The following is a 27,937-nucleotide window of genomic DNA, read 5'->3' as shown; positions in this document are numbered from 1 at the left end:
TCTCTTAGGAGGTAAGGGAGGGAGCAGGTGAGTCTTCATGCCTCAAGCCTGCCCTAGAGTGGAGGGAGCACTCTTTCTCTTAGGGGGTGAAGGAGGGAGCAGGTGAGTCTTCATGCCTCAAGCCTGCCCTGGACTGCAGAAAGCCCCCTTTCTTAATTTGCATGCAAAATAATGAGATTTTAACTTTTATTTTTGTAGTCTTTTTATTAACCCCCCCCTCTCCCTCCATCATTACATGTAGGAAAACATTTCTTTAGATTTGAATGTCCCGAGAGGTCAGCAGTTTCTCATCATTTCCAAAGGCATACAAGTGGGAAACAACCACCTAACCAACTGATTGTGAATAATTAGGATAATTACTATTTACTTCTGTTTATATAACCTGGACAGTGATGAACTGCAAAAGATTAATAAATAAAATAATTAATGGCCCTTCATTTCCGGGTTTTTAATAAAACTTCCCAGGATTTTGTCTATTAAAAATATAAAAATAAAACAGATTTACCAGTGGAAGCTGTGAATGGTAAAAACTGTGTGATCTCAGCAGAGCTGGTGAGGGCCAGTGAAGTCAAGCAGGTTCACCCTTTACAAGAGAGCCTTTCACTTCATCTCACCAATACTAAAGCATTGAATGTGTAAACACATCTGCCAAATGCCAAGTCAAAGATATTTCTGGGTATAAATCAATCCTTTTAACACGCTTGACTGGTCTAAATTTCAAGTGAAACAAGATAATTTTCCTGTTAAAAAAAAAAAATAAAATAAAATAAATTAAAAAAACTGAAAATGAAAGGGCTTTGCACACGTGATATCATGTTGCCTTTGTTTACTACTGTGATGTCATAATCAACATTCCCCCTCAAAAAAAACACCCCCCACCCCCCCCCTCCGTGTTCCACATGCTGCATCATACAGACAATGCATGTAACGGCATGCGCTAGCTAACTCATCACGCTGGCGAGGACGGCATGCTACACCAAGCCTGCGTGTTCTCACGCCATCCTCCCCGGTGTGACCTCACTGTGTTATTGCAGTGAAGCATGAAGCCTCCGCTCTGCACTGAACGAACGCCTCTCAGCGCGTGTCAGCACAATCCAAACTCTAGTTTTGTTCTCAGCAGCTGTAGAAGTAAATGAACCACAAACTTGGGGAACGAACACGGATCAATCAACAACACCTAAACGGGGGCGCGTCATTTAAAACACCCCCCCCCCCCCCCCCACACACACCCCCCCCCTGGGGGGTGGGGGAGATTTGACCTCCTCCTCCTCCTCCTCTTTCTTCTTCTCATTTTCTTTTGGATCCTCTTCCTGGGTGCATCTTAAATATCCATCTCAAACAGGGAATCGTCACCTTGGGAATACAAAGAGACAGACAAAACAGCTACATAAGAACCACGGCTTTTGGTTGTAATGTCCCTCGTTTTCAAATTCTATTCATTTACAAAATCAAGATTTTGTTGACCTGGTTTTTGGTCACTAGTTTGCAATGGACACAAGCATTCATGCATGCCAATGCTGAACTCTTCTTCAAAAAATGGTCTGTGATCAGTTGGAGTCGGAGCTTTCTGCTGGTGCCCTCCTCGTTTGTGGAACTCCATTCCTCTCGACATTGTTAGGCAGGTTTAAACACTGGATCGAAGTCTACACTGAAAATGTGCTTTTATACAATTGGTTGTATGTGGAGTGTACTGTACGCATGAGCTTTTGATCTCTGTAGAGCGCTCAACTGAATTGTATCATTTACAGTCTCTTCATGTAAAAGCTCTCTTTGATACCAACTTTAAGGGTGCTATAAAATGTACCGTATTAGCTCGAGTATAAGTCGAGAAATTTAACACACAATCTTGAAGATTGGGGGGGGGGGGGGGGGGGGGGGGGGGTGCTGATTATACGTTCGTCAAAAAAAAAAACCCTTATGTCAGCAAACTTAATGTCTGCAAAAGGCATGGCCGGTCTGTACTTGGAAGGGTTTAGGACCCAGGGGAGCCCTGTGCAGGCATGCATTCAGAGCGCAGGCATGTTCACACAGAGTACTTCACCACGCACCTGCCCCGCGGGAAACAGCAGCACCTCCATTGTTGTGGCAAATCCTTGTTGCCTTCGATGCTTCTAATTTCTCTCAAATCAAAACGCAAACACCTTAAGATCTGGCGGAAACAATTCTGTGACACTGTCTAATATATATATATATATATATAAAAAATTAATCCCAGGTTTGTTTACACCCAGAGCCGTCACGTAAAACACAGACGGAGCTGTACAGCCAGACCACCCCACCCCACACTCCACTGAAATAAATCTGTGGGGGCTAAGAAAGAACGGGGGGTACACTAAAATGAAACTATTGCAAGCTATACAAAAAAAAAAAAATGTAATGCTTGTTATTTTTGCAAATCTGCCGCTGAAACAGCATCAGGAGATCTAATACATATATTTAGGAAAACTAACACCTGAAGTGAACTCTGACAAGTTTTGATTTTAGGAGTTACTTCTTCTTTTCTGTTACACTGAACTTACCATCTGTGTTTCAATAACAAATGAAATACACCACACACATGAAATGAGGAAATAAGGCTGAGCGGATCAGAAGTTGTATAACACCAGCTCTCTGGGGTGGGTTGCACGCTGTAAACACAGTGCCGGGATTGCACAGCGAATCCACATCCCTTCACTGGCTATCGGCTGGCCTTTCCACCTGACCAGACTTGTGATCTATCACGTGATGGATGACTTTTGGGTTGGCTTTCCTCACCGCTCCCGTCTCCCCTCTCCACTCTCCCACCCAGCAGAATGCCAAAAAAGAGACAGGGTCTGTCAATCTGCATGGCTGGAAAGTCCAGACGTTTTTATTGTGTGTGTGTGTGTGTGTGGGGTCCACTAATTAGAGGCAAAGTAATACACTTTCTTGATACTTATTTGGATACAGTATTAGTGAACACACAGTCACACAGAGTCACACACACACACACACACACAGACAGACAGACAGACAGACAGACAGAGACAGTCCGACTCACACATTCTGATACTCTAAATATGGTAAGGAATGTCTTAACCAGACTTTACAGGGATGGCAATACGACTCCCATTGCATAGCAGTTTGATCCATTCCTGGTTTACTATGATTTTAAACCAGACCCCTGAGCTTCTTACTGACAGACTGTGGCTCATCAAGTTCGTATCAAAAGTTAGAAAGGGTGAAACTGCTATGCAATATGAGTCTTCTTTCCATCCTTGCTTTACCACGTTTGGATAAGCACTTCCTACTGAAGCAGAATGAAGTGCAATGTGTGTACCTTCTGACAGGCATCTTCTTATAGCCTCTGCATTCCTATACTCTCAATGCTAACCGGTGCTAAAGAATGTCTCGAGCTAGCTGCACCACAGCTGGGTAAACTGCGCTGTAGAAGAGGTAGCTGTTTTGCAAACCTAAAAAGGAGTATTATATTTCTGAATCAATCTAGCACGCCTGTCACTGACCGGCAGCAGTCTTGTCCACATGGTTGGTTTCGTGGCTGGTGGTTTGGGGCTTGTCCTCCCCGGCGTTGGGGCTGGTGACTCCTGGAATGCTGGGAAGGTAGCGGGGAGGCGTTCTGGCCACGGGTGAATTGCGGCACTCCATCAGGAACTTCCTATCGTAAATAATCCGGGTACCTGGAGAGGAGAGGGAGGGAATACGTGTTTGTGAGAGAGAGAAACAGAGAGAGTTTGCATAAAGAAACAGAACACACAGAAACATACGAGCATTTAAAAGTGAGCGCCAGACATTCAGCCCATCAATGCTTGTTTCATCGTGGCCGATTGATCTCAAAACTTTGTCAAGTAGGGTCTTAACCCTCTGCGGTCCTATTTCAGACCAGGTCCAACATTACAATTTTCCCTTTCCGGTCATCAAAAAGACGTCAAGCACAGGTCTCTAGTTGTTTTTTCCCCCTGGAAAAAGCAGCGAAAACCTTTCAATGGTAGAGTGAGACGATAGGAGCCAAAAATAAAAAAGGAGGGGTGGGGGGGGGGGGGGGGGGGGGGGGGGGGGGGGGGGGGGGGGGGGGGGGGGGGGGGGGGGGGGGGGCGGTCTGATCAATACACATAACCTGACGTAAACAAAGAAGATAGCTGCTTGCGCATCCAGCGCTCAAATATTTGCAGAGCTTTTTGAGATGTTATAGTAATAAATAATGACTGGGATCGCATTATTGAGGAGTTTGGTGATAAAACGAGTGATCAGGAGAGGATTTATCAGTATGCACAACTATGAAGAGAGATGTGATAAATACAGCGAACAAGCGGTGGGGCAGGGCTGGAGATGCGGTACTGAGTGTTCTGTTGATATGCAGTGCCTTTTAAACCTGTTTTACTATTCAAAACAACACTTTTAAACAGCGTGTGTAAAATAAACAGCGCGTGTGAAAATAAATTGGACCTGACACGCCTGACAGGCGCTGAATAAACGGATCGATAAGGGTTAAAGGATCCCAGTGATTCTGCCTCAGCAACATGGCTAGGTAACCCATTCCATCCCCTCACCACTCACTGTGCAGAACAGCGAGTCTGAAAGATGTACAGCTAGGGCCAATAGTTTTGCATCATCTAGAAGTTTAGGATTGAGACAGCATTAAAAAAATATGTATGAACACAACTTAGATATTTTACTTAACATTGTGTAATCAAGGAAACTACACAATTAAAGTGCAAAAGTCTACAGGAAGCCATAATAGTGGTATAGCAGTATTTCATGTTAGATTTCGAAATGTCACATTCTTATATTTGTCAGTTTTTCGTAAAGTATATGGGAAAACTACAAAGCGGTTTGCAATTCAATGTTAACGGAACATTATTCAGCAGGTTTCGCTCGACTTTATCAAGCAAAACGAGTTTGTTCTACGGGGGGATGCAAAACTTTTGGCCGGAGCTGTACACGCTTTGGATCTGATTTTTTTTGGTTGCTTACGTGAAGTAAAATCCCCATTATTATATTTCTGCACGTTAACTTCTTCAATAACCTAACTTTACCGAAGCAAAAAAGAGCTTTCCAATTTAGTAAAAATGCAAAAGCAAGTTTGAAATTGCAGACCAAGTTTGAAATTGCAGAGCTTAAGAACTTTTCAAAAACCTGGTCCCTTGTGCAAATACCCAATTGCAAGGTGACTGTCAAACTGACTGCAGATGGCACCATAGGGATTTGTAAAGCAACAGCAGCAGCCACACTGACAGTGTAAATACATCTCTTGAAAACAACTTGGCTCAGGATATTTCCTCGTCGCCGGTCATGTGTTGGTGTTGATATTTCTCGTCCAGCGACACGCATCATGTGTTCCTACTGCTTGACAGGTGGACAAGAAACTTCCAAGAGAAGGTCGACGCTTTTCTGAAGCCAAAAATCACACTCACTTTCACAGCTGTCTCTGCTCACGGTACTGATGCCAAGAGAGTCAGGTCCAAACGACACTGTTTTCCTGAGCAGGGTTGAGGTTAATTCCTGTTGTACAATTCCAATTCCCATTCTCCTGTAATCAGCTCCAACACATCACTGATCAAAATTGCACAGCTGTGTTCTGTTGAAATGAGGTTTTCACTGTTGCAACAAATGACTAAATTGAAGTCGCTTCCACTGGCTTCCAGTGAACGCAGTTGAACAATCACAATGATTATCACGGTCTCTAAAATATCAGTTCCGTCAAAGGAATTGGAATTCCAATTGAAAAACAAGAATTGACCCCAACCCTGTTTCTGAATGTTAAGTTTGACTTTTTTCACCCCTCTGAATTCATTGCTCTCTAGACTGCGTTTCTTCTCTGTGAGTTTGGCACAAATCAATAGGTGTCTTGTGTGTAAACAGTAGAGTATAAATTCCTGCAGTTAGTTCACTGAAGCCCGACGTTTCATTTTGCATATTACTGTGCCGTTGCAAATGTGTTTGTAGACGCCTTGCAATTGCACTGATATCATTTATCAAAGTGTCCTTGACTGGGTTAATATTAGCTTCAGCTGGGAGCAGAAGAAAAGGACATTGGTCTAATAGTAATGTGAATATTTATCACATCTCATCATGCTAAAAAACACACTGAAGAGGGAAGCTGATTAAAAATGATTCGATAAGAACGTTGCAACTGGAAAGTTAATATCTGCAGAGGTATCCTGTGGCAGCCCAGTTCAATTAAAGGTGAAACAACTCCCATGGTGAATATGTAGGCAAAATCACCACTTTATCCTTACCAGACCATCTCAATTCAAACCTTCCAATTCACTTCACTTGCGTCTAGGGCTGCCACCTCCGAGGTACAAAAAACCGGGATGTCCGAACGGAAAGGGGGTTATTAAAAGTTTAAACTCTCTTTTAGAAACCCTCTATTCATCCAATAGGAAGCACTGATCATATCACTACTACGGTATTGCAAACCAATTCATATTGTGCGTCTCTTACAGTAACACTGTATCCTGATGTATCTAACTCGTGCTCAGCTTATGGTCCTGGTGTTTAGTGTCCCGGGAAGGTATACTGAATTCCCGGGACGCCTTCCTCAAAACTGGGACGATCCAGGGAAAACAGGAACAGGAGGCAGCCCTACTTGTGCGACATGCTAGATTTGATCCCATATCTCCAGATCTGAAAGAGTGTGTCATTACTGAGACTCTCAGCTGGAATTCTAGACACGCCTCCCCTTTACATAACGTTCCCTGGAACTCTGTTTTCCAAAAAGGCATTGGAACGCTGCTGTGTTTACACTACTGCTTTAGGAGGCCTTTCACCCAACAAAGACCGATACTCCTGCGTCCTCTTAGCAAATCAGCTATGGACATAAGACTCCCGTTGCACAGCTGTTTGATCCATTCCTGGTTTTATTAGAGTTTAATCAGAGACACCTAAACTTGACATCTCCACACTGTGGCTAACCAAGCTGGTACCTGGAATGGGTGAAACTGTGCAATAGGAGTCTTATTCCCATCTCTGCCACATTTTTATAAGAGCCAATTATATATATATATATATCTATATATAATATATATATATAGACAGTCTAGATTAGATAGATAGATATCGTCCCGGGGACCTATAATAGACAGATAGATGGATAGATAGATAGATAGCAGGGCCCGGGGACTCAATGCACCCCCTTATTTTCCGAACCCTCTGTGCACGTGCTCAAGGCAAGGGAATTGCACGTGTTGGTAAAATCGCTTAAAGACCATAACTCACACACACAATATATACAAAAAAAAAAAAAAAAAAAACCGGAACACGAATCTGACCCCAGACCTTACGTGCGTTTTCTTACCCAACTGTAAATACACACAACCCGTTCTTTAAAACTTAAAAAGTGCACAATGTCTCTCTCTCTCCCAATTCCTGCTGCTTAATTCTAACCTTAAATCGGCGGCTGCAATTTCTACAGCAATTCGTATATTGCGATTTGAAAATGCAACATCAGTTAGTAACACAATATTAGTGGCACTAATAATAATAATAATAATATTGAACTTGACAAGTGTCAGTCTATGCTATGCCACGCTGCTTGTGTTGTGTTTCCCCGGAGGTGCTGCATGTGATTGACTGACGGTGTTTTGTGGTTGTATTACCTCCCGGAGTGGTACTGAACAGGGTTCCTCCCGGCGTGGTCGAGTACTCCTGCGGCATCTTCGACGCGTCCTCCACGGTAACCCGTCGGGTCGGGATCGCTCTGCTAAACGTCTTTTGACAACCAGAAGACATTGTCGTCGTTTTCTTCCAAGTGTTACAGAATACTGAAACTACGAAGCACGAAAGAAAGAAAACGGATCCAGCTCGAAACTCAAAACGTGTGCAACAAGAAAAATATTATTCCTTTGAATTATTTTTTTTTTTTTTTAAAAAAAGGACCCCGTTAATACTGCACGCACCCTGTCGCCCTTGCTTATCAGCACCAACCCGCTGCCCCTCTCCCTCTCTCTCTCTCTCTCTCTCTCTCTCTCTCTCTCTCACACACACACACACACACAGTATACAGTCAAAACACACAGAAATGTCTGCGAGTCAGGGAAACAAAATAAAGCCCGCTTCCTGTAGGAGAATTCTGGGGGCTGTAGTTTTGTTTCTTCTTTGCAACTTGAACGTTGTTATCAGAGAAGGCTTAGATAGGAAACATCTATGCAAATTTCCTAGCAGCAGCATGTAAATCGGCGGCTATATTACCTAGGTAAGGACGTACATTCCCTACAACGCACGCAGAAGCGGCAATAGAAAAAGAGATGTTTGGTTGTTTAAACTTTGATTTATAACAGCAATTCATTAAAATTACTAGTATTACGTGAAGATATTGATTAACAAAACGTATGCATTATTTTTTGATCGTCAAGTAAAAGCCCACGCTGTCATTGAAATTACAGTTTAATTATCCGATTAAGAACGTAAGAACACAAGAAAGTTTACAAACGAGAGGAGGTTGTTAGTAGCTTATTGATCCCAGAATCTCATCAAGCAGCTTCTTGAAGGATCCCAGGGTGTCAGCTTCAACAACATTACTGGGGAGTTGGTTCCAGACCCTCACGATTCTCTGTAAAAAGTGTCTCCTATTTTCTGTTCTGAATGCCCCTTTGTCTAAACTCCATTTGTGACCCCTGGTCCTTGTTTCTTTTTTCAGGCTGAAAAAGTCCCTTGGGTCGACATTGTCAATACCTTTTAGAATTTTGAATGCTTGAATCAGGTCGCCACGTAGTCTTCTTTGTTCAAGACTGAACAGATTCAATTCTTTTAGCCTGTCTGCACATGCCTTTTAAGCCCGGAATAATTCTGGTCGCTCTTCTTTGCACTCTTTCTAGAGCAGCAATATCTTTTTTTATAGCGAGGTGACCAGAACTGCACACAATATTCAAGATGAGGTCTTACTAGTGCATTATACAGTTTTAACGTTACTTCCCTTGATTTAAATTCAACACTTCACAATATATCCGAGCATCTTGTTGGCCTTTTTTATAACTTCCCCACATTGTCTAGATGAAGACATTCCTGAGTCAACATAAACTCCTAGATCTTTTTCATAGATTCCTTCTATAATTTCAGTATCCCCCATATGATATTTATAATGCACATTTTTATTGCCTGCGTGCAGGACCTTACACTTTTCCTTATTAAATGTCATTTGCCATGTGTCTGCCCAGCTCTGAATCTTGTCCAGATCATTTTGAATGACCTTTGCTGCTGCAAAAGTGTTTGCCACTCCTCCTATTTTTGTGTCGTGTGCAAATTTAACAAGTCTGCTTACTGTACCAGAATCTAAGTCATTAATGTAGATTAGGAATAGCAGAGGACCTAATACTGATCCCTGTGGTACTCCACTGGTTACCTCACTCCATTCTGAGGTTTCTCCTCTAATCAGTACTTTCTGTTTTCTACATGTTAACCACTCCCTAACCCAGGTTAACTAACCACTGCTAATCTAATTTTCCACTTAGTAAATGAACCTATGACTATGTTACCCTGTCAGACATAAATCGCTTTTGATAATGTGCTTGTGTATAGCCTACTAGTTATTTCAACGCTGCCCTCACGATCGACGTGTATTTACAGGCATAAACACCAATCATTTGTAAGTGCTAATACAGGCTATTATTCTGTTGATGAATACAAAAGGCCTGTTTCCAAAAAAGTATGTTTCATTACCTTAGTCATAAGTCAGAAGTAACATCACTTTTTAGCTTTCCCCTGTTAGAGATTTTAGTTAAGGGAACAGAGAAAGAAATGGAAAACAATTAAAAAAAATTAATTTTTAGCGGATTGTAATCGAAGAGTAAGATCTTGATTAAGATGCACATGAAACGGAACACGTGTAGTTTATTTGGCAGACAGCTTTATCCAAGGCAACTTACACGGTTTTAAAACATTTTAACATTTCATTTACCCGTGAAAGGTGATCCCCCCTCACCCCCCTCCCCCTCAACAAGTCTTCATTGCGGACTTCTGAGCAGTTTATCGCTGCGCAATACTCAGGCATGTCAGATAATAAACGCTATGAAACAATTTATAGCAACTGGAAAGAGAGCAGACGTGTCTAATTAATAGAACATAAAATAAATAAACGGAAAATCCTTAAAAAAAAAAAAAAAACCCAAAAACTAGTCTGCTTAGTTGGTGCCAAAAGTAAACTAACACTTGGATAATTTCAGTAAAAAACAAAATATATTACATAGCAAAATGAAGTAAATAATGTTTGTATTTTGTGAGGCAAAACACATAATATACACACAGAAAAGGACAAAAGAAGCCAGTAGCTGTGAAGTGGCTTTGAAACACTTATACCTAGGCAAGATGGCGTCTCTATGTACCCACCAAAATGACGTAATGCCCAATCTAAGCCTCCTATATCTATGGTTACTATGCTGAAAAGGAGAAGACGGTACAGGCCAGAATTAGAACGAGGACAAGTGCTGTAACGGACCAGTTCGAAAGCGAACCAAACGGCGAGCGAGGGATGCTGGTAGTTGTAGTTCATTGTTGCGTTAGCGATGCCCTTGAAGTTTTTGCGGATTACAATCGTCAAAACGGATGTGCACGGTTGGTGTGCTGGGCCAACGTGCTGCACAGTGTAGTATGTGCTTTGTTTTAATGCCAGTGCAAACTCCAGATTGGGGACAATGGCATGCGATTTGAGCATGTTCAAGCTTTAGAGGCGTCAATTTATTTCCCCTACCCATAAGTACGGCATATTGTCAACTGTCAGTTGACTGAAATATGTATTTTTTTCCTAGCATGCACAGGGTAAAAAAAGTTACATGGACATTTGCCTTTAGCATTATAATTTAGTATGAGTTTCAGTTTACCAAGGGTTTCCATGTTTTTTTTTTTTTTTAGCATGCTTTCCCAATGCTTTACCACAGTGGTTTTCAAACATATAAATTTTTTGTTTTTAAACACGCATCGCTTTCCAGTGCACATAAAAAGCCTGCACCTACAAGCAGGAGGACCGCTTTGGAGCAAGACTCGCTCATTCTAGGAACGTTTCACGCTTGATCTTAGTAGCCTCACTCTTAAAAGAAAGGAAATACTAATAAACGATTTCAACGGAACATCACAAAACTCACTCCTCATTGTCCTTTACATCTCCATGTCCAGAAAACAGTTTTTCAAAATATAATTCAATATTTTATAGCTTGTGCTGGCATTCCCTGTTATATATATATTTATAATTTTCATTACATGAGAGTAGATGTTATTTAGTTTTTGCTAATATTGGACTTATCTTTCACCAAGATGAAAGGAGAAAGCAGAGGTGCATACTAACACAGAAGTAGCTTCTCTGTAATACAGAAGCCTCCAGCGCTTGTGCTCTAGGTAATGTGGCTTTTCTATTGGCCTGCTGTTGATGAAGTGTAATGCTTGCTCTGTGGATCAGTCTATTTTGAGCCTCCTTGAAAGCACCAGCACATCACGTTCATTATACCGAGAGTGTAGAATTGACAGTCGTGGCGGGAGATGTATGGTACTGACACTTGTTTTTAGAGCAAAACTCCTCCTCCTCTAAACAATGTGCTCCCTCCCTCTCTCCAGTACTGTATTTACAGCCCCCCCTGCCAGCAGTCACACTGGCAGCAGCCTATCGCACTACGGCATCCCAGCCAGGCGTCGGTAGAGCTGCAGTTCTTCACATGTTAATGGCACAGCAGATTGTCGCTCCAGCAGGGCTTCCTGTAATGCAGGCAGGACCCAGCTGTGCCACACTTGCCTGACAAATCACCCTGATTGCCTGGGCGCATAACCAAGTCCCTCCCTGTGGGAGCTGCCTGGTTCTCAGGGTGTGCGAACATCACATCATCCCAAACAGATCACACAACAGCACGGACCGATCGCCCTCCTGTTGTTTCAGTGGGCAGCGTGATGTCACAGCCGTGGCAATATCTCAGGACATTGGCGCGGTTCTTTTAAAAAAAAATTTTGTTCGTCGTTCTTAAATGACCTTTTTTTAAGCCTTTAAGGTACAAGGGACAAATCTGTCCCACTAATAAAATGATGGTAATTTGTTTTTGCAATGAGATACACGAATCAGGGGTTGAAATTTACCGACAGGTTGGATCTGCTCATCCATATTGTCAGTTCCCTCCTCGTGACGCTTGAGTCTCTCTCAGTGTATTTTAAGAAGCCGTTGAACAACAGGCGTTCAATTCCTTGTGTACCTTAAGGGGTTAAAATTGCAATATGGCCCTCTATGGTGTTTGTTGTTGTGGAATATTGCAAGTAGTTGGGGAACAGAGTACAGCATGGGGGAGTTTTCATGTTTTACTACAATCTGACTTCCTAAACAATAGCATCCTTTTTGGTCTGTGTGCTCAATCAGGGCACACACGCTACCCCTTTCCTGACTCCTATTCCCACAGGGTTAGATAAAACTTCAGCTTAAGTAGCTGACAGGACCCAAGGACCCAGAACTCTGCAAGACCCAGCACCGCGCGCAAGTGCGACTGAAATAAAAAGAGAACGTGTGAGAAAAACAACACATCCGTGCCGAAAAGTACAAAGAGGATTGAAAGAACAGGAGACAATATGGTTCTGACTATTCTATCCTCACTCCCTTTTAGAACTTTATTTAAAAAAGGAAAGTGTTTTTGCAATTGCCTCGCTATGGTGTTGAATACAAAGACAAAAAAAAAAAAAAAAAAGAGAGAGAAGGGGAGGGAGACAAGGAAGGGTCTCTTGGTGTGAAACACCAGCCCCACCCCCCCAAAAAACTTGTCACCTTCTCCTACCAGTTGAATATTCTGCTTTAACAGCGACACACTTAATTCCCTGTTACTGCTGCAACACGTGGGGCTTTATCAAATTCACCCCTGGGGGGGGGGGTGGGAGCTGAATTCAGTAGCAGCAGGGCAGGCCCCTTATTGGACTGGCTTGCAGGCCTGCTGAGGCAACATACCTGTCATGTCTTTAACACTGTCAGTCTTTAGCCAGGAACACGTTGAACTGAGTCCACAGACTGCTCCCTAGAAAGAATTACCAGCCCTGCTCACACTTTACCAAAGTCAATCTGCACAGTAAGCTTGCAGTCCCCCCCCCCCCCCATGTTTCTACTACAGATTTACCATAGTTTATTTTAGTATGCTTTACAGTGCTTCCCTATGCTTTCCCCATACCTCTGTCCTTCAATGGTAGCACCATGCTTTTACAAATTTGTTGTGCTTTTAATAGGGAAACTTGCATAGACTTTGTAATAATACTCAGCAGAGGAACTTGAATTCTGACATATACTGGAGCCAATTCAATTGGCAATTGAAAGAACATTACATCTGTATTAGAGCAGCAGCTTTTCAATCAAAGCCAACATTGCTTTTTACAAACACCTCACATGTTCTCCTTTAGCACAACACATTCCTGAAATGCATGCAGGGCACAATTGTCAAGGCATTTTTCTATTGGGAAATGCTACTTCATTTTATAACTGGGCCCAGTTTATTGCATGTAGACTTGACTGCATAAGTCCTTTGGGGCAGGGTAGTACAGTATTGGGGCTATCTGATGTCCTGGGAACTCCAAGCCAGAAACACATAAAATGGGCAACCTAGCTAAGCTTACACTGAAATCACTGGGCTCCAGCAAGACATCACATCAGCTACTACAAACAGGATGAACAGCTTGAACTTTTGCAAGTTAGTTTCTGTAGACTTCATACCTTGCATGCAGAATTAAATTTAAAAAAAAAAAATCCCCTGAACTATACTGAACCTGATTAGTCAGATTCCAACTGCATACTTTTACACCACACACATTGAATCAATTGAGAGATTAAATACTAGTATCCTTCAGCCTTTTAAAGTAAGGGGTATGTCCCCACAATAACATTTGGGGAACTTTCTGGCGATGAGGTGCACAGAGCCGCTTTGGTTTCTACATAAAAAGTTGGCTCTTGTTTCCTCCTTGTGATCCTGGATTGGCTCTATTTTAAGAAACTATTTGAACAAGAACTCAATTCCTTGTACCCTCAGGGTACAAGCGTGAAAAGCAAGCAATGGGAGAACAATTCTCATTTTGAACACCCTTTATTATATTAGAGCAAGTTTAACATCTTCTGGTTCTGACAGCAAGAGCAACAAGAAAGGCGAGCAGAACTCCGAGGAGAGCAGCTACCACACCCAGCACCAGTACGAAGGGGGACAGGGGGGAGCCATCTGAAACAGAACAAGATGGAGTGAGCACTAGGACCCAAGAGACCACAACAAACCTCCATACAGTCAGCATTGCTAGCAACTTCAAAATGCCCATGGAGCTCAAGTGCATTGACACCATCTGTATTGGTGAATTTATGCAATATAAAAAAAAAAGTCATGTCTTCAGAACTATGGTTTTGGCTACAGGCTGCTGTGCACAAAGAGGGCATTCAAGTTAGATGTTCCATAAATCAGAACAGTAAAGTGTCATGCCAGCTTAAAACAAATACTGATGCAGCATCACAGGAACGGAAAGGACTCCCATTGCATACCAGTTTCATCCATTCCTGGTTTCACCAGGAGTTTAGCAACACCTGGGCTTGTTACCTATAGTCTGATCAAGCTTATAGGTGCTTTAAGCTTGCTTTGTGCTCCTTTAGCACCATCTAGTGGGATAGGACTGCAAATACTAGGAGTCATGGTCTTAGGAATTCTTTAGCAAACACTATCAGTCTTTCACATCTCATCCCAAGAATGGAGCACAAGCTTAAGAGACTTGCTCAGGATCACATAGCGAGTCAGGAGCAGAGATGGGATTTGAACCGCTTGGTATTAAGTCCCTTTAAAACCACCAAGCATTAGTGAAGTGGTTGTTATAGCCTCCTACCTATGGATTAATCCCTAGCATCAAATCCAGTCGAATTCAATGGATAGGTATTGAACAGAGTTCTCACCTGCTGTTTCAAGGTCAACAACTCCTTCTGGTAGGAATTGGACTGGCCCGGCAGAAGCATAGCCTCGGGTCTGGCTGTACCGATCAACACTACGGGCTGAGAGAAAGACAAAGCAAAAGACCAGTAATCCAGGGTACAGACATGCAAGTGTCAGCTCAGATGAGTTAGAGTTATTTTTATTGTAACAATTTGTTCATGTCTGGATTAATTTATTGCAACTTAAGTTCAGCCTATCCACTAGATAGCTGCTCCAAGAAGAATGGATTTAAAAAAAAAAAAAAAAAAGAACTGAAACTTAGTCCAGTCACAAATATGACTTTGTATTCCTCAATACCAGGATTAAAATACAGCTGCATTGATGCAAACTGCAGCTGTTCAGTCCTGAATAGAAGCTGGCATGATCAAATGCTTACCAGATCTCTTTTCTCCAGGTACACAAGTCTTATTGCAAGTATCCTCCAGGTTAGGATCACAAACTACAGCCATGCAATGGAAGTACACCTGGGGGAAGAGGAGGGAGAAGCAGCTCTGAGCAGAACAGACTGCCACGTGGTCCGAAGTCACGAGTGAATTAAAAACCTCCTATTGCTTGCCGTTTCTGAAGTTTAATAAAAGCACTCATTAACCAACCAGTTGCATAGTCAATTGTTCTGGGTTCTCAAATCAGATGAGCTCCTTAATGGAGGGTCACTAACCTGTCTCCAGAAGGCAGGGTCCTTGCTAGACTGCTGTGCCTGGACCTCAAGCCTCTGGAGGGAGGCCTTGGTGAGAGTGCTGGCTGGCACTGGGTGGAACAGAGTCCTATAGGAATCTCCTATGACCAGGCAGCTGCAGAGGGGGATAGAGTCACTACAAGACTGCATTGGAAGCACAGCTGAATGGGCTGCACTAGCAGAGAAGGCAAGGAGGCAGCAAACACTTTAAAAAGCACACAAGGAGTGTGGACTATAGACCAGTGGATACTAAAACCCAATAGGTGCCATTAGTCTTTATACAGTAAATGCAAGTCTGTTGCACTGTACAAATGATGCAATATCAGAGGCTCCACGCACTCGGACAGGAACCCCAATGCATGTGACATCACTGCAGACTGCAGTGGGGATTAGTCCTGGACAAGGGTGAACCTCAGGAAACTTGCAATACATTTGCAAGGATGAAAATAAGACTGCTTGGCAGTGTCACCCCTTCCAAGAGAGTAAGAGCCTGATTAGCCAGTGTGTAGAGGTAACACGCTCAGGTATGTCACTCATTACACACCTAAGCCGGTTACCTTAACACTATGGCTAATCAAGCTTGTAAAGTCTAGAGTGGGCCACACTGCTATGCAAATCGGTCTTATTTCCATCCCTGCATCTCCTAGTATAGATTGGAAATGCTCTTCCACACTCCCATCAATTGGTAGAGAAAGCCAAGTGATAGAAATGCAGCTTTCCTTGCTGTGAAGGAAGTCATTCAATATCTGCTATGTCAACAGGAATGGCATGAGCCCAGAGTATCTGCACAGCCCACTCCCCTCACCTGTCAGTGACCAGGTCCCATTGAGGGCTGGCATCCAGTTCAGGGCTCTCAGTGGCCCAGCAGTCCTGCAGGATGAGCTGGTCGGCCAGGTTCTGGGGGTGCAGGAGCTCAACCTCTAGGAACAGTGGCTCCAGCATAGACTGGGACACAGGGAACGCAGAGTAGAACTGGGAGTAGCTCACATCTGCAGGGAGATGAAGAGTATTCTGCCATGCTTCTAAAGCTCTGGAGTCATTGCAGGTAGCACTGCCACTGCTGGCTGGTCAGTTAACTATTGCTTGTACAGAAGTTTCAGCAAGCCTTCAAGTTGACAAATTTAGTCACAAAACCACTGCATCCCATTTTGAGATCAGTCAAGTGTTCTATAGTCTTACCTTTCACACTGGCTAGAAACCCAGACTGGAGAATTACCACTGGATAGGGAAAATTGATTTTGGGCTACAATCTTAAAAGGCATCAAGAGCATCCAAAGGCCTGTATTTGCAGAATTGTTACATTGACCTGTAGTTAAACTGGAATCTGAATTTAGCAGGTAGATTTCAGCTGAAGTGGTTAAAGTACCAAGTTGCCCATCCTCAAATGACCAGCATGTAATGGGTTAATAAGCAGCTACAGGTGTGATCAAACAACCCCCCCCCCCCCCCCCCCCCCCCCCCCCCCCCCCCCCCCCAAAAGTGTAGAATGTTATTCAGATAGGACAGGAGTGGGTACGAAGAATTTAATTCAGGCTGCCCTACCTCTAGCAAGACGGGCTTGCAGATTCAAGACATCTCTGGTTCTCTTGTCACCTAAGAGGAACAAATAAAACAAACACCCATTCAATGCCACAGATGCAAGCAAGTCAATACAATGACCATAACCAGACTAGTAAACTGGCAATTCAATATTTCATAATTAAATTAGAAATTGTTCCCCCGATAAATGCAAATGCCACAGTAGGCACAGTCAGCCACCTCCATTACCAGTATTTAAGTGCCATTGTAAATTGAAGCAAGGACAGTGTCTGGTTTTGAAGCATGTTGATGAATGGATATAATAGAAGTCAAGGCAGGTTTGCACACCCTTGACAGGTAGATTACCTACCACCCCCTCCCCAACCTACCACTGTAGTGAGTAAACTGGAACTGCAGGGTCCCCTGTCCTTTAGCAGAGAAGGATACAGGGGGTGGAACCAGCTTCCTCTCAGCAAAAATCTTCCTGGAGTCACTCACTGGGTACCGGCAACGGATAGTCAGCCTACAAAGAGAAGGTTCACAGCACAACTAGGTAACCCTGGGCAACCCATTCCATCCCCTCACTGCTCTGTCTTCCCCTCTTCCTAGAAGATCTCCCATTGTCAAAAAACAGTAACTGCCTTGTTTTGACAAAGCATCTACAGCTAAAAGCTTTGCATCACCTAGAATGCAGCATTGAAAATGAATTGTATAAAATCAAAATACAGCACACTGCAAGTCTACTAGAAGCCACAAAATTAATGTTCAATTTCAAAATTGAACATTTAGTTTAATCTATAGTACCATGTAGTCTGCCATGCACAACACATTTGACAATACCCACTTTTCTGACCCTTTAATTTCACTGTAGCCAAGGTTTGTTGCATTGGACAATCAGAACCTACACTAGTTTAGTTTTATAAAAGACACCATATTGCTACAAATTGTCAAGTACATGGACAGCAGTATATTACAACATTAAGCAGGTTTCATTCGACTATGAACCTAAAGCAAATTTTACAGCAAGAGGCAAAGCTTTTGGCCATAGCTGTAGTGATTCTCATGTATAACAAGAGGGCTTCTTGCATAACCTTGATCCCTCCTCCACCTCACCTGTACTCAGAATCTCTCGTGATGATGGGAGCATTGGCTGGGAACAGCTCCTGACTATAGATGACTTCATTCTCATAGACCAGGTAGTTATTATCAATCTGAAAACAGCCAGGTAAAGCAAACCAGCAAGCATTTTAAACAGGAGCCTGCACCATTAGAACAGACAAGCATAGTCTTAAGACTAAAGCAATTGCAAACATGCATGAACCAAGCCCTACTATTTTATCCTTCCAACACATTTCAGGTTAAATGGGACTCTTTTCCCCCCCTCAAATTACCATAGAAACAAACCGATCTAGACCAGGGCTCCTCAAACCCTTTGGATTGGAATCCCAGGGTCTTCATTCCAAAGCTCTAAATTACTTAACCAATAAGTTAAGCAAATTTGGTTTCTCTTGAGAGAGATTACGTGAACTATAGAGAAATTAATTCTATTAAGGGGTTAAAGATCTTTGGTATTAAGCAGGAAATACTGGGGTTCTCAGGAGGACCAGGGTTTGAGAAGTCTGGTTCTAGACCCCAACATCACGTTCCCAGAACCAATAGAAAACCTCCACATTTCAGTACTGCAATAGGAGAAAAGCGTTGCCTGTCCAAACATTGAGATACACCCCCACCCCATCACCTTGCTCCTGGTCCCACAGGTGTTGACCCGGAAAGTGAACAGGGCCCGGTTTGAGGCAGCCTCTGTGGGCCTGCAGTTCTGATCCAGCAGGGTGGTCTTGGCGAGATCAACAGTTGGTACAGGAGCCATTGGGACCACCATCACTGACATCACGCCATTAGGCATGCACACTGGAGCAGAGAAAGCATGTAAAACTAAACCCATTAAGTAACAGAGCAATCTGAAATTCAGAACACGAACTGCAGATGTACAGCTGAATATTTCAGAATTAAGTCTTGGCTACAAGCTGTAGCATCCTGTTTGAAGGGCAGCGAGGTTAAAACATGCTCAAAATCAGTCAAGTTTCATGCCGGCTATGAAGTGCAACAGAAGATGGAGCTTCAGTGGGTAGAAAGAGACCAATAAATTGATCATGTAGGTTTACATTGAAGTGTCAAAAGCATCCAAATGGCTAGATTTGTAGAATCAGGTTACACTGACATGACTAGCAGTTAGTGAAGATGAGAATTAACAGGTAAATGCTCAATTTGGGAGGCAGCCCATCTTCAAGTGACAACGGCAGTTACAGTTCAACCCTCTGCCAAAGTCAGGGTAGAATCAACCAGTTCAGGGGCAGTCAGTCCTGGAGGGCCAATCCACACCCATTAACAGGCAAAAAATTAGTCAACTACTTGAAGGTCTGGATTGAGAACACTATTTAGAACAAGGACCAGAAGGGCCAACTTTGGCCACCCCTCATCCAATTAACACACTTATCCAAAGAGATTTCAGACAAAGGTGTGAAGTACGCAAATGCAGATCCACCTCCAATTAGGAGCACTGTTTTTCCCCCCCATTTCATCTGAAGGACTGAGCACAAGGTTAAAATGACCTTGTCAGGGTCAGAACCAGAAACCACCCAGCAGATTGCTGCCCCCCATGCAGAGAAAGAGCCACCCTTACCCAGCATTTCCTTTGTTGGGAACGGGCAGCGCTGTTCGAACCGGGCCTCCTCCTTCAGGCTCTTCATATCTCTGAGAATCAACACCACTTTACCAACAAGCCCCCTCAGAGTGATATCCTTCAAGAGAAGCAGAGGAGTCACTTACTGCACTTGTAGATCTCCCTCCTACTGTGCACTGGACCTGCCCAATCCAAGCACCACATTCCTGGATCCTCAGCTAATGTACTGTAGCACAATGTCACTGTAGATTGAACTTCTTGCATCCTAGTAGTATTACTAGCACTAAGTATTTGGCTAGTCCTGCATTGGAACCCTGCAAGTCACCTTGGATAAAAGGAACAGCAAAATGCTCTGGCTCCAGCAGATTTGGAGCTACTAAACTGCATTCTGGTCCCAGGGAACAAAGTTGGATAGGATAGTTCTAATCCATGAATGACATGGAGTTATTGACAAGTAGGGCTAGATCTTAACCCCCCCCCCCCCCACGGATACACCTGACAATACAATGGAAGCCACAGCCCTGGTAGTGGGAGTTTGCCAGGCAGATCTGGGACCAGGACCCTTACCTCATAGATGTAGCCAATACTAAAGAGCGGCAACTCTATTCTGATCGTGGGCCGGCTGGTCATGGTGTAGCCTCGGAGAGCCGCCAGTTCTGGGGTTAGAGGCTCTTCCCCAATGCAAAGCTCCCACTGGTAGTCCATGTTGCCAGCGGTCACTTCAAACACAATGCTGGTGTTTGTACAAATGCTTTTGACATCAGGATAGACTGGAGGAGAAAGGGAGAGGGAGTCAAGGGCTGGAACCAGTCTACACCAAGACTAAACGAGACTGCTTGCACAGGGCTCAGAACAGGGGTTGTTGGCAGTGAAGACACATCTGGCTAGTTAGCTACAGACCTCAAAACAAATCCAGACACTGCCATACAACACTGCATGCAAGTAAAGCACTGCCATTCTAGTTCAGTTCCAATAATTTGAATTACCAGTCAGCCACATTACTTACCAACATCCTGAACATCACACACGATCATGGCTGGATGGAAATAAGTCTCATTCACAGGGATAATGTTTAAAGTGTAGTTGATGTTCAACGGGTAGCGTCTGTAATTATCACCAATGTACTGCAAGAGAAGAAGTATTAACAGGGATGGGCCAACTGCTGTTGAACTAGTTGGCCTGACCCCTCCCAAATATCACTTCCCCCTCACAGGAGCAACGTCCACAACAGCCCTGGAGAAGTAAAGAGCAGGGGTTGTTGTCCTAAGCAGACGTTCACACCCAGGAGCTCCACCATGGATGTCAAGCTATGGAGTCACACTGGAGAATGGACTACAGGAGTCTACATGATTTTACTGGGTGCCTGGCCAGTAAAAAGGGGGGGGGGGGGGGGGGGGGGGGGTCAGACTTCTTGCCCAACCAGCGAGGGAATTGGGGCCAATGCTCCTCATAAAAGGAGTATTGATCTGGCACAGCCAACTCATCTACCAAAGCGAATTACTCTGGACTGGACAGCCTGCAGATTTGTGGCAAACATTAAAGCCTATGCTTAGACCCAACAGGCAGACTTTCACCCTCACCTGCTCCGGGATGAGCGGGTTGGCAAAGGGGACCTTCAGGACAAAGTCCTTGGTGCCATTGGGGTGCTTGACCTCAATGATCTTCACACCTCTGTTCTCAGCCTCAGGAAGGGTCAGGGGAACCCCATTGATGGTCACATTTCTCAGCTCAACATCCGGCTTGAAGTTACCAAGGGTCACCGTGAAGCCCTTCTCACTTGGGATGGTATCTGAGAAAGCAGACATGGAGAAGCTGAGCAATATACCTGAACAAGGAGTTCTTAACCCCAGGACAGGGTGCAGCAGCAGGGATAGTTACTTTGGCAGTGCAGGGTTGTGATGGACAAGTACTTACTGTTCACCACATAGGGAGTCTCAGGGCGGTAGGGGGAGCGGACTGGCTTGAAGGAGCGGTGCTGCGTCACCTCCCACAGGTCATCGGCCCATTGGTGCTCCAGAAAGAGGTCAATGGCATACATCTGGTTGTACTTGTTGTCAATCACATGACTCTGAAATTCCAGATCAGAAAGAACATTAGTGCGACAGACTGCCTCCTAGCACTACAGTGCAAACCACGCAGCAACTACTACAGAGTTGCTTCATAGTACCTTGTTTTGTTTCAAGTCACCTGAAGAACAGAGCAAGTCAGTGTCAGAGCAAGGAACAACCCCTTCTCTACCCACCAAGCCTACACAGGCATGGATATCCAACCAGAGGGTGCAGACCCTAACTTACCTTAAGATATCCTCCCACAGCACCAAAGGGAATGCTGATTTTCACTGCAGTGCTGTTGACCAGCAGCTGGTAGCCCCGGCTAGTAGCAGTGATCTCATCCAGGGGCCTCCCCTCCACTCCCATCTTGATCTGCTTATCCAGGAACTGGGTGGGATGCAGGACCAGTGGGGAGAGGAGCCTCGGTGTGACCCAGCTCAGGTAGGTGCCATCAAAAACAGAGGGGTCTAGAGAATTGGTATACAGCTGTAAAGTCTATTCTCCCTACATAGGTGGGGATTAGTTTATAAAAATTTATAGGAATACACATTACAGATTCTGCATTTCTAAATACTGAGAGCTAGTAACCTATTGAACCAAATAAATGAACTAGCCATTTAAGCTAAATGTAGCATTTGACCTCATTTTTGCAGTAAACAGGTTAAAATGAGGAGTGTTACAGGTTAAAGAAACCAACTACATGTAGATATGCCAGTTAAAGGCATCAATTTACAAGCTAACCCATCCTCAAATGAGGACACTTAGCATTAATAGGTTAAGGAAGAATGAGGAGCTGCATAGCAGTGCCACCAGGTGTCCAAGTGCAGCTACTGCAGCCAGTTCGAGTCACAGGTACAATGCATGGGAGCAATCCATTTAAAAGTTCCAAATGCTTACAGACATTTGACTCCTCTGGGAGAGCTGTGCTAGCTACTCACTCTTAGCACAGGCAGCCGAAGTGTCCACCAATAGCAGCATCCACCTCTGCTTGTAGAACACAGTGGCTCTGATGGCTTCCACTGGGATCCCTACCACCTGAGGAGAGAGAAGAGTGTTGGAGCAGACCACAATGAGCCTTGCATCTCACTGGCTCCAAGAGTGACACATTTAAACTGCACTTGTAGATCTACCTCTGCAATGCACTGGACTTGCTCAGCATCATGTTACTGGATATTCAAATGCATTATGTCACTGTAGATGACCATTTTAATCTTAACTTCTTGCATCCTAATTAATTTCAGCATTTGTTACTGTAAACTAGACTGCATTTAAATATGAATCTTCCATTAACATTGTACTGCCCCATAACCCCTGAAATTTTGGATAAAGGCATCTGCCAAACAGTAATATTGTATTCCTCACCATGACCACCTCTGACTTTGGCATGCCATAGGGTGATCGGAAGAGGACGCGGCTGGCTGTGGAGTTGACAAAGTACCCTGCGGTGCGGGCATCTGTGGCATTCATGGTTTTGGGGGGCATTCCGGTCTGGTGGAACACTACCTGCCACACAGACATCACTGCTTCCTCGGCCTACAATGCAACAAAGAAAGCCAGCCGAGAACCAGAGCCAGTCAGAGACAAGGGAAAAAGTTCCAGTTAGAGCCTGTCCACAAGAGGCAGTGCAAGCTCTACAGAAATCACACATGTACACTAGAAGGGGCAGACTCCAGTTGAGGAGCACATGGTCTTCATTCAAACAAGCTCTCAATTAACTTGATCCAATTGAATAGTTAAGTCTTACAGGTGCAGATTTCAAAAATCTGCATGATTCAAGGCACACTACCTAGAGAGAGGCTGGGATACTGTTAGTGTCCAATTTAATGAGACCAAATGAGAGATCAGGGTAGAATGAAAGCCAGAAGGCACTGCTGCCCTCCTGGAATAGAGGAGGACACCCCTGCTCTCCACCTGTCCCAGTTGAAAGGTCACTCACTATGGAGAGTGCTGCTTCCCAGTCTTCCTTTGCCAGTCCTTCCTGAGCAATAACTGGAACATTCTTCCTGACAGACACCTGGGAAAGGAGGGTCGAGGTTAGAACAGCAGGGATGGGAGCAAGACTCCCGTTGCATAGCAGCACAAGCCATTCCTGGTTTTGTTATAAGCTTGTTACCTAGACACTGGTAAATCAAACTTGTAAAACCTGGAACAAGTGAAACTATCCATTAGGGAGTTTTATCCACCCCTAAAACCAACAGGGTGCAATTAATCCAGCAGATGGTCAATTGCTCAATAGAAAGCACCCAGATGAAACACCAAGTTTTAGGGGCAGTGGGTAATCTATGCCTCCCCCATCCCACCTCCATGTAGTTCTCCTCACAGACGACCTCACGGGGGTTCCAGGGGCTCTCAGTGCTGCAGGACAGGGAGAAGGGGTAGACTGTCTCTCTACCCAGAGAGTCCATTCTCACAAAGCGGTACTGGAGAACATACGAGACGTCATTCTAGACAGAACAGATGAACAAATTCAATACTGGAGAACCCTTCACAAGCAGCTTACATGGATAGAACTACTAAACAGGATGGTTCATCACCAGGGTGGGAAAAACACCATTGCCTTTGAAAGACAAGCCCTGCCACCAATCTTTTAAAAAGAACTTGAATGGATATTGGAAAGCATTGTTAATTGCAACTGCTTTTCAATGGAGGAGCATTTAATTGGGCTACAGTAATTTAGTACTGCCAATGTGAACTATTTAAGACTGCCAACTGCAATTGGTTAATCAGACTAAAGCAAGGGGCACGGTAGCATTATCGCAGTGCTGTACTCGCCATGCTCTGCACGTGACAGGCCAGGAACGACGCTCTGAAGATCAGGTCCCCGGGGAGGTTGAAGGAATAGGTGAACCCACATGACGCTGCGTAGCTGTCATTCAGTGAGTGAATAGCATTTCCATCTAGGAGGGAGAGACATTAACAGGCCACCAAGCGATTTCCATAGGGTTTGACGGCCAACTGTACATAGGCAGACAGAACCTAAACCATCTGTACCAACTTCTATCCCAAAGGGTAATTGAACACTTGCATAACTGTTACATTCTGAAAGTTACAGGGGAAAAAGATCCTTGGTTTTGGTTACAAACTGTTGTGTCCTATTGAGGAAAGTCAGACATGTGTTCCAGTAATCAAAGCAGTGAAATTTCACGCTGGCTATAGCTTTATAGAAGCCTGAGTGATCACTGGAGGGGAACAGCAAGAAACAACTTCACTTATGCTTACACTGAAGCATCAGCATGTGCAAGGCACAAATTCCTTGCAGAAGTTACTTTTCCAGTGAATGAGGACAAGTTGTCAGAGTAATCAAATTAGGAGTCCAGTTAAGCACTCAGTTACAAGTAGCCCATCCTCAAATGAGGACAATGGCCCATTGTTTAAATGTTAACTACATGCCTTAGAATGTTATTCCACAATACAATGTTTATTCTAGAACTAAAAGCATGATAACCCTGAATGCAAATAATGCTTCCTTGTTTTGCTGGAAAAGGCATGTTGCACCATGCCAAGTTGCATTGGGTTGCCTAGGTAACAGGACACAGCATGCACCTCACTTCCTGGTGGCCATGTGCTGGAAAAGTGAATTTGTCAAAAGGAAAAAACAAGATGAACAGGTCAGAGAAGCGATATACAACTGACACTGGCTCTATGGTACTTTATTGAATCACCATTAGTAACCCACAGTATCAGAAAATGGTTTTATCCATCACCTAAAAGTTGCTGCATGCCTTGCTAAAAAGTCACCGATATTCTGGGAAACTGAAACAGTTACTGTGCACAACAAAACCTGCTATACCAGGTCCAGGGTTCAAGTGCAAGGAAGTACGCTCTGCCACTGTGAGGTGCCAGTCATCCTGCAAGAAAACTACATCAGCGTCTATGTGGACCATGGGCACACAATGTAAACTCAGCCAAGGGCATTTTAAAAATACCAATTATATAATCCCCCCCCCCCAGTGTGCCTGTTATGTAAGACAGATGGAAATGGAAGAGAAATCTTAAATCAAAGGTTCATTATGAAAAGTATTTCATTCAATTGGATTGACCTTGGACTTGAAAGGAACATGCAGTGCTCTATTCAATTAGTATTTTAATCAAGGGCCCTTCTGGTATTCTATGAACTTAATACATTGGGCTACATGACATGTTGTTCAAACAAGACAGTGTTTAAAATAAACTTTAAAATGGCTTAAAAGTATAGTGATTTATTATGGAAAACTTAACCAGACAAAATGCTGTCCTTTTAATGACAAGGTTTATTAATGAACACCCAGCGTTTACCAGACTCAATGCCAAAACACAAATGTCCCCACAAATACCAACCCACACGCAGACTGCACAACTGACGCAACTTACCAACGATGTCGAAGCGGAAGCTGGCGCCGGCAAACCTGCCATTGGTCGACATCCAGAAGTAGCGATCCCGACACTCAGTCACGAAGCTTCCTGAATTCAGATAAGAGTTGCACCTTTAAACACCATTAAATAAAGCACACAACCTAAGAGACCAGGACTGCAATTGACAAAGTGAAGACAAGCTTTCATTAGCTACATCTCAGAAGCCAAAGGGTTAACCGAACACAATTAAAAATGCAACATTCAGAAAGCCAACTGATTCACATCTTGAGGCTCCCTGGATAAAACCATGCGACATGATAATCATATCAAACGTCTGTGTTAAAGTATGTCACACAACTTTAGTTAAATGGCAGTAGCCTTGGACTAATTCCCCAATATAACATTGTTAGGCAGCCCAGTATCAATTGGGTTTAAGTTTGAATCCAAGAGACAACTAATCACATTAAACTAAACAGTTACACTGGAGGCTACAGGGTGCTCTTAGGGAATGTTTATATACCTGACACGTCCTGTGTGACCACGCCTGCAAGCAAACTCGTGCACAGCCAGACAACTCTGGAAAATAACACCATTAACACAAATTAATTCTTAAATTGCAGGGTAGTGTACTGCAGCCAATTTACTAAAATATAAGTTTAGATCGGACTAAAAAAAAAAAAACTTACTGCACATTCTACTCTGAATATCGAGGATTAAGTAAGTAGTTCAAAATATGTGAAAGCAAATACTGAGGCGAGTTATACTACCCTAAAACGCAGTCACCACAGCCCACCAATGGGAAGTCTATGTCAAAGACCTCCAGGAAAAAAGAATAAACGATTCAACTCACCCTAAAAGCAGCCAAAATCCCATGTCGATACGATTCCTCAAGCCGTGTCCACCACCAATCAACAAGAACTAACAACGAACTGAAAAACGCCGCTATACTCGCTTGGTGGGTCATGGTGAGCCCCGGGGTTTATAAAGCCCTCGGAATCGCCTCGCTTAGGCGCACATCACCCCGATGAGCACACCTGATTGTGATTGATGTGAATCCCGCGTAATTAAATGTTGCTAGCCTATCGGGGAAGCAGCTATTATTATTATTATTATTATTATTATTATTATTATTATTTCATGGTTGTTTTTAACTAAACTAGTTTAATTGGGGAGGAAAAAAAAAAAGAAAAAAAAAAAAAAAGAAGAAAACAATGAATCAAGCAATTCTGGCTCATGTTCTCAATTGAGCTGGAAGCGGCGCTTGGTTGCTCAGTTAATCATGGGGCATGGCAAGCCAAATTATCATTCAGAGATATCTCAAATGACATTTTAAGATATCTTTAATTGTGCAGTTTTTTAAGATATCTAAAATGAATTTAAAGATATCTGTAAATTATTTTGAGGGATCGCTGGATGTTATATATATCTTAAAATGATTTAGAGATATCTTGAAATATTTAGAGATATGTGGAAATGATTTAGAGATATCTTGAAATATTTAGACATAGCTATAAATGAATCTGAGATATCTGTAAATGATAGTTTGGCTTGCCCTATTGGGCGCCGATCCCGCACTGTATATTCGGCGGGTTAGCGTTGACATGTGCCTGTGGCGTTGAGATGTCCTGGTCATTGTAGAGGACAGAGACGTTATCTTTTGTTATATCTTTTCTTAAAAAAAAAACTTTCTTTAGGTTTCAATTCGTAATCACATAATATAAGGAGTGGTATTTGTTTTGTCAATTAAAAGATGAGGCAACTGGAAGTTTTAAACTAAAAACAATATTTATTTATGTATTTA

The 27,937-nt window shown here is 43.4% G+C and overlaps 2 protein-coding genes across 2 annotated transcripts; both read right to left on the bottom strand.

Moving 5' to 3' along the window:
• Positions 1-1,255: 1,255 nt before the first annotated feature.
• Positions 1,256-7,946, bottom strand: LOC121302217 (eukaryotic translation initiation factor 4E-binding protein 1-like). Its single transcript, XM_041232050.1, has 3 exons — positions 7,578-7,946; positions 3,483-3,656; positions 1,256-1,353 (listed from the first exon to the last, which is right to left on the bottom strand). The coding sequence occupies exons 1-3, from the start codon at positions 7,708-7,710 to the stop codon at positions 1,322-1,324; spliced, it is 339 nt and encodes a 112-aa protein (XP_041087984.1). The 5' UTR covers positions 7,711-7,946; the 3' UTR covers positions 1,256-1,321.
• A 6,073-nt stretch (positions 7,947-14,019) lies between these two features.
• On the bottom strand, positions 14,020-27,009 carry LOC121302252. Its single transcript, XM_041232094.1, has 23 exons — positions 26,987-27,009; positions 26,657-26,712; positions 26,155-26,244; positions 24,577-24,701; positions 24,105-24,248; positions 23,741-23,818; positions 23,167-23,337; positions 22,743-22,839; positions 22,048-22,271; positions 21,668-21,821; positions 21,334-21,542; positions 20,760-20,877; positions 20,321-20,523; positions 19,754-19,871; positions 18,812-18,981; positions 18,187-18,284; positions 17,463-17,596; positions 17,098-17,148; positions 16,361-16,544; positions 15,538-15,670; positions 15,256-15,343; positions 14,843-14,938; positions 14,020-14,129 (listed from the first exon to the last, which is right to left on the bottom strand). Exons 1-23 carry the CDS (start codon positions 27,007-27,009, stop codon positions 14,020-14,022), a joined length of 2,874 nt encoding a protein of 957 aa, XP_041088028.1.
• Between the last annotated feature and the right edge of the window lie 928 nt (positions 27,010-27,937).

The sequence above is a fragment of the Polyodon spathula genome, chromosome 29 (genome assembly GCF_017654505.1).
Source record: "Polyodon spathula isolate WHYD16114869_AA chromosome 29, ASM1765450v1, whole genome shotgun sequence".
Classification (NCBI taxonomy): Eukaryota; Metazoa; Chordata; class Actinopteri; order Acipenseriformes; family Polyodontidae; genus Polyodon; species Polyodon spathula.
Note: the sequence above shows the minus strand (reverse complement) of the source record. Positions and strands in the feature narration are given on the sequence as shown.

Excerpts from the sequence above, each read along its gene's own strand:
- LOC121302217 (XM_041232050.1), bottom strand. The coding sequence starts at position 7,710 with ATGTCTTCTGGTTGTCAAAAGACGTTTAGCAGAGCGATCCCGACCCGA. Across the intron at positions 3,657-7,577 it reads GTTCAGTACCACTCCGGGAG|GTACCCGGATTATTTACGAT; the intron begins GTAATACAACCA and ends TCTCCTCTCCAG. Across the intron at positions 1,354-3,482 it reads TGTGGACAAGACTGCTGCCG|GTGACGATTCCCTGTTTGAG; the intron begins GTCAGTGACAGG and ends TGTATTCCCAAG.
- LOC121302252 (XM_041232094.1), bottom strand. The coding sequence starts at position 27,009 with ATGGGATTTTGGCTGCTTTTAGG. Across the intron at positions 24,249-24,576 it reads CCTGTCACGTGCAGAGCATG|AATGACGTCTCGTATGTTCT; the intron begins GCGAGTACAGCA and ends TGTTCTGTCTAG. Across the intron at positions 18,982-19,753 it reads CCCAACAAAGGAAATGCTGG|TGTGCATGCCTAATGGCGTG; the intron begins GTAAGGGTGGCT and ends TCTCTGCTCCAG.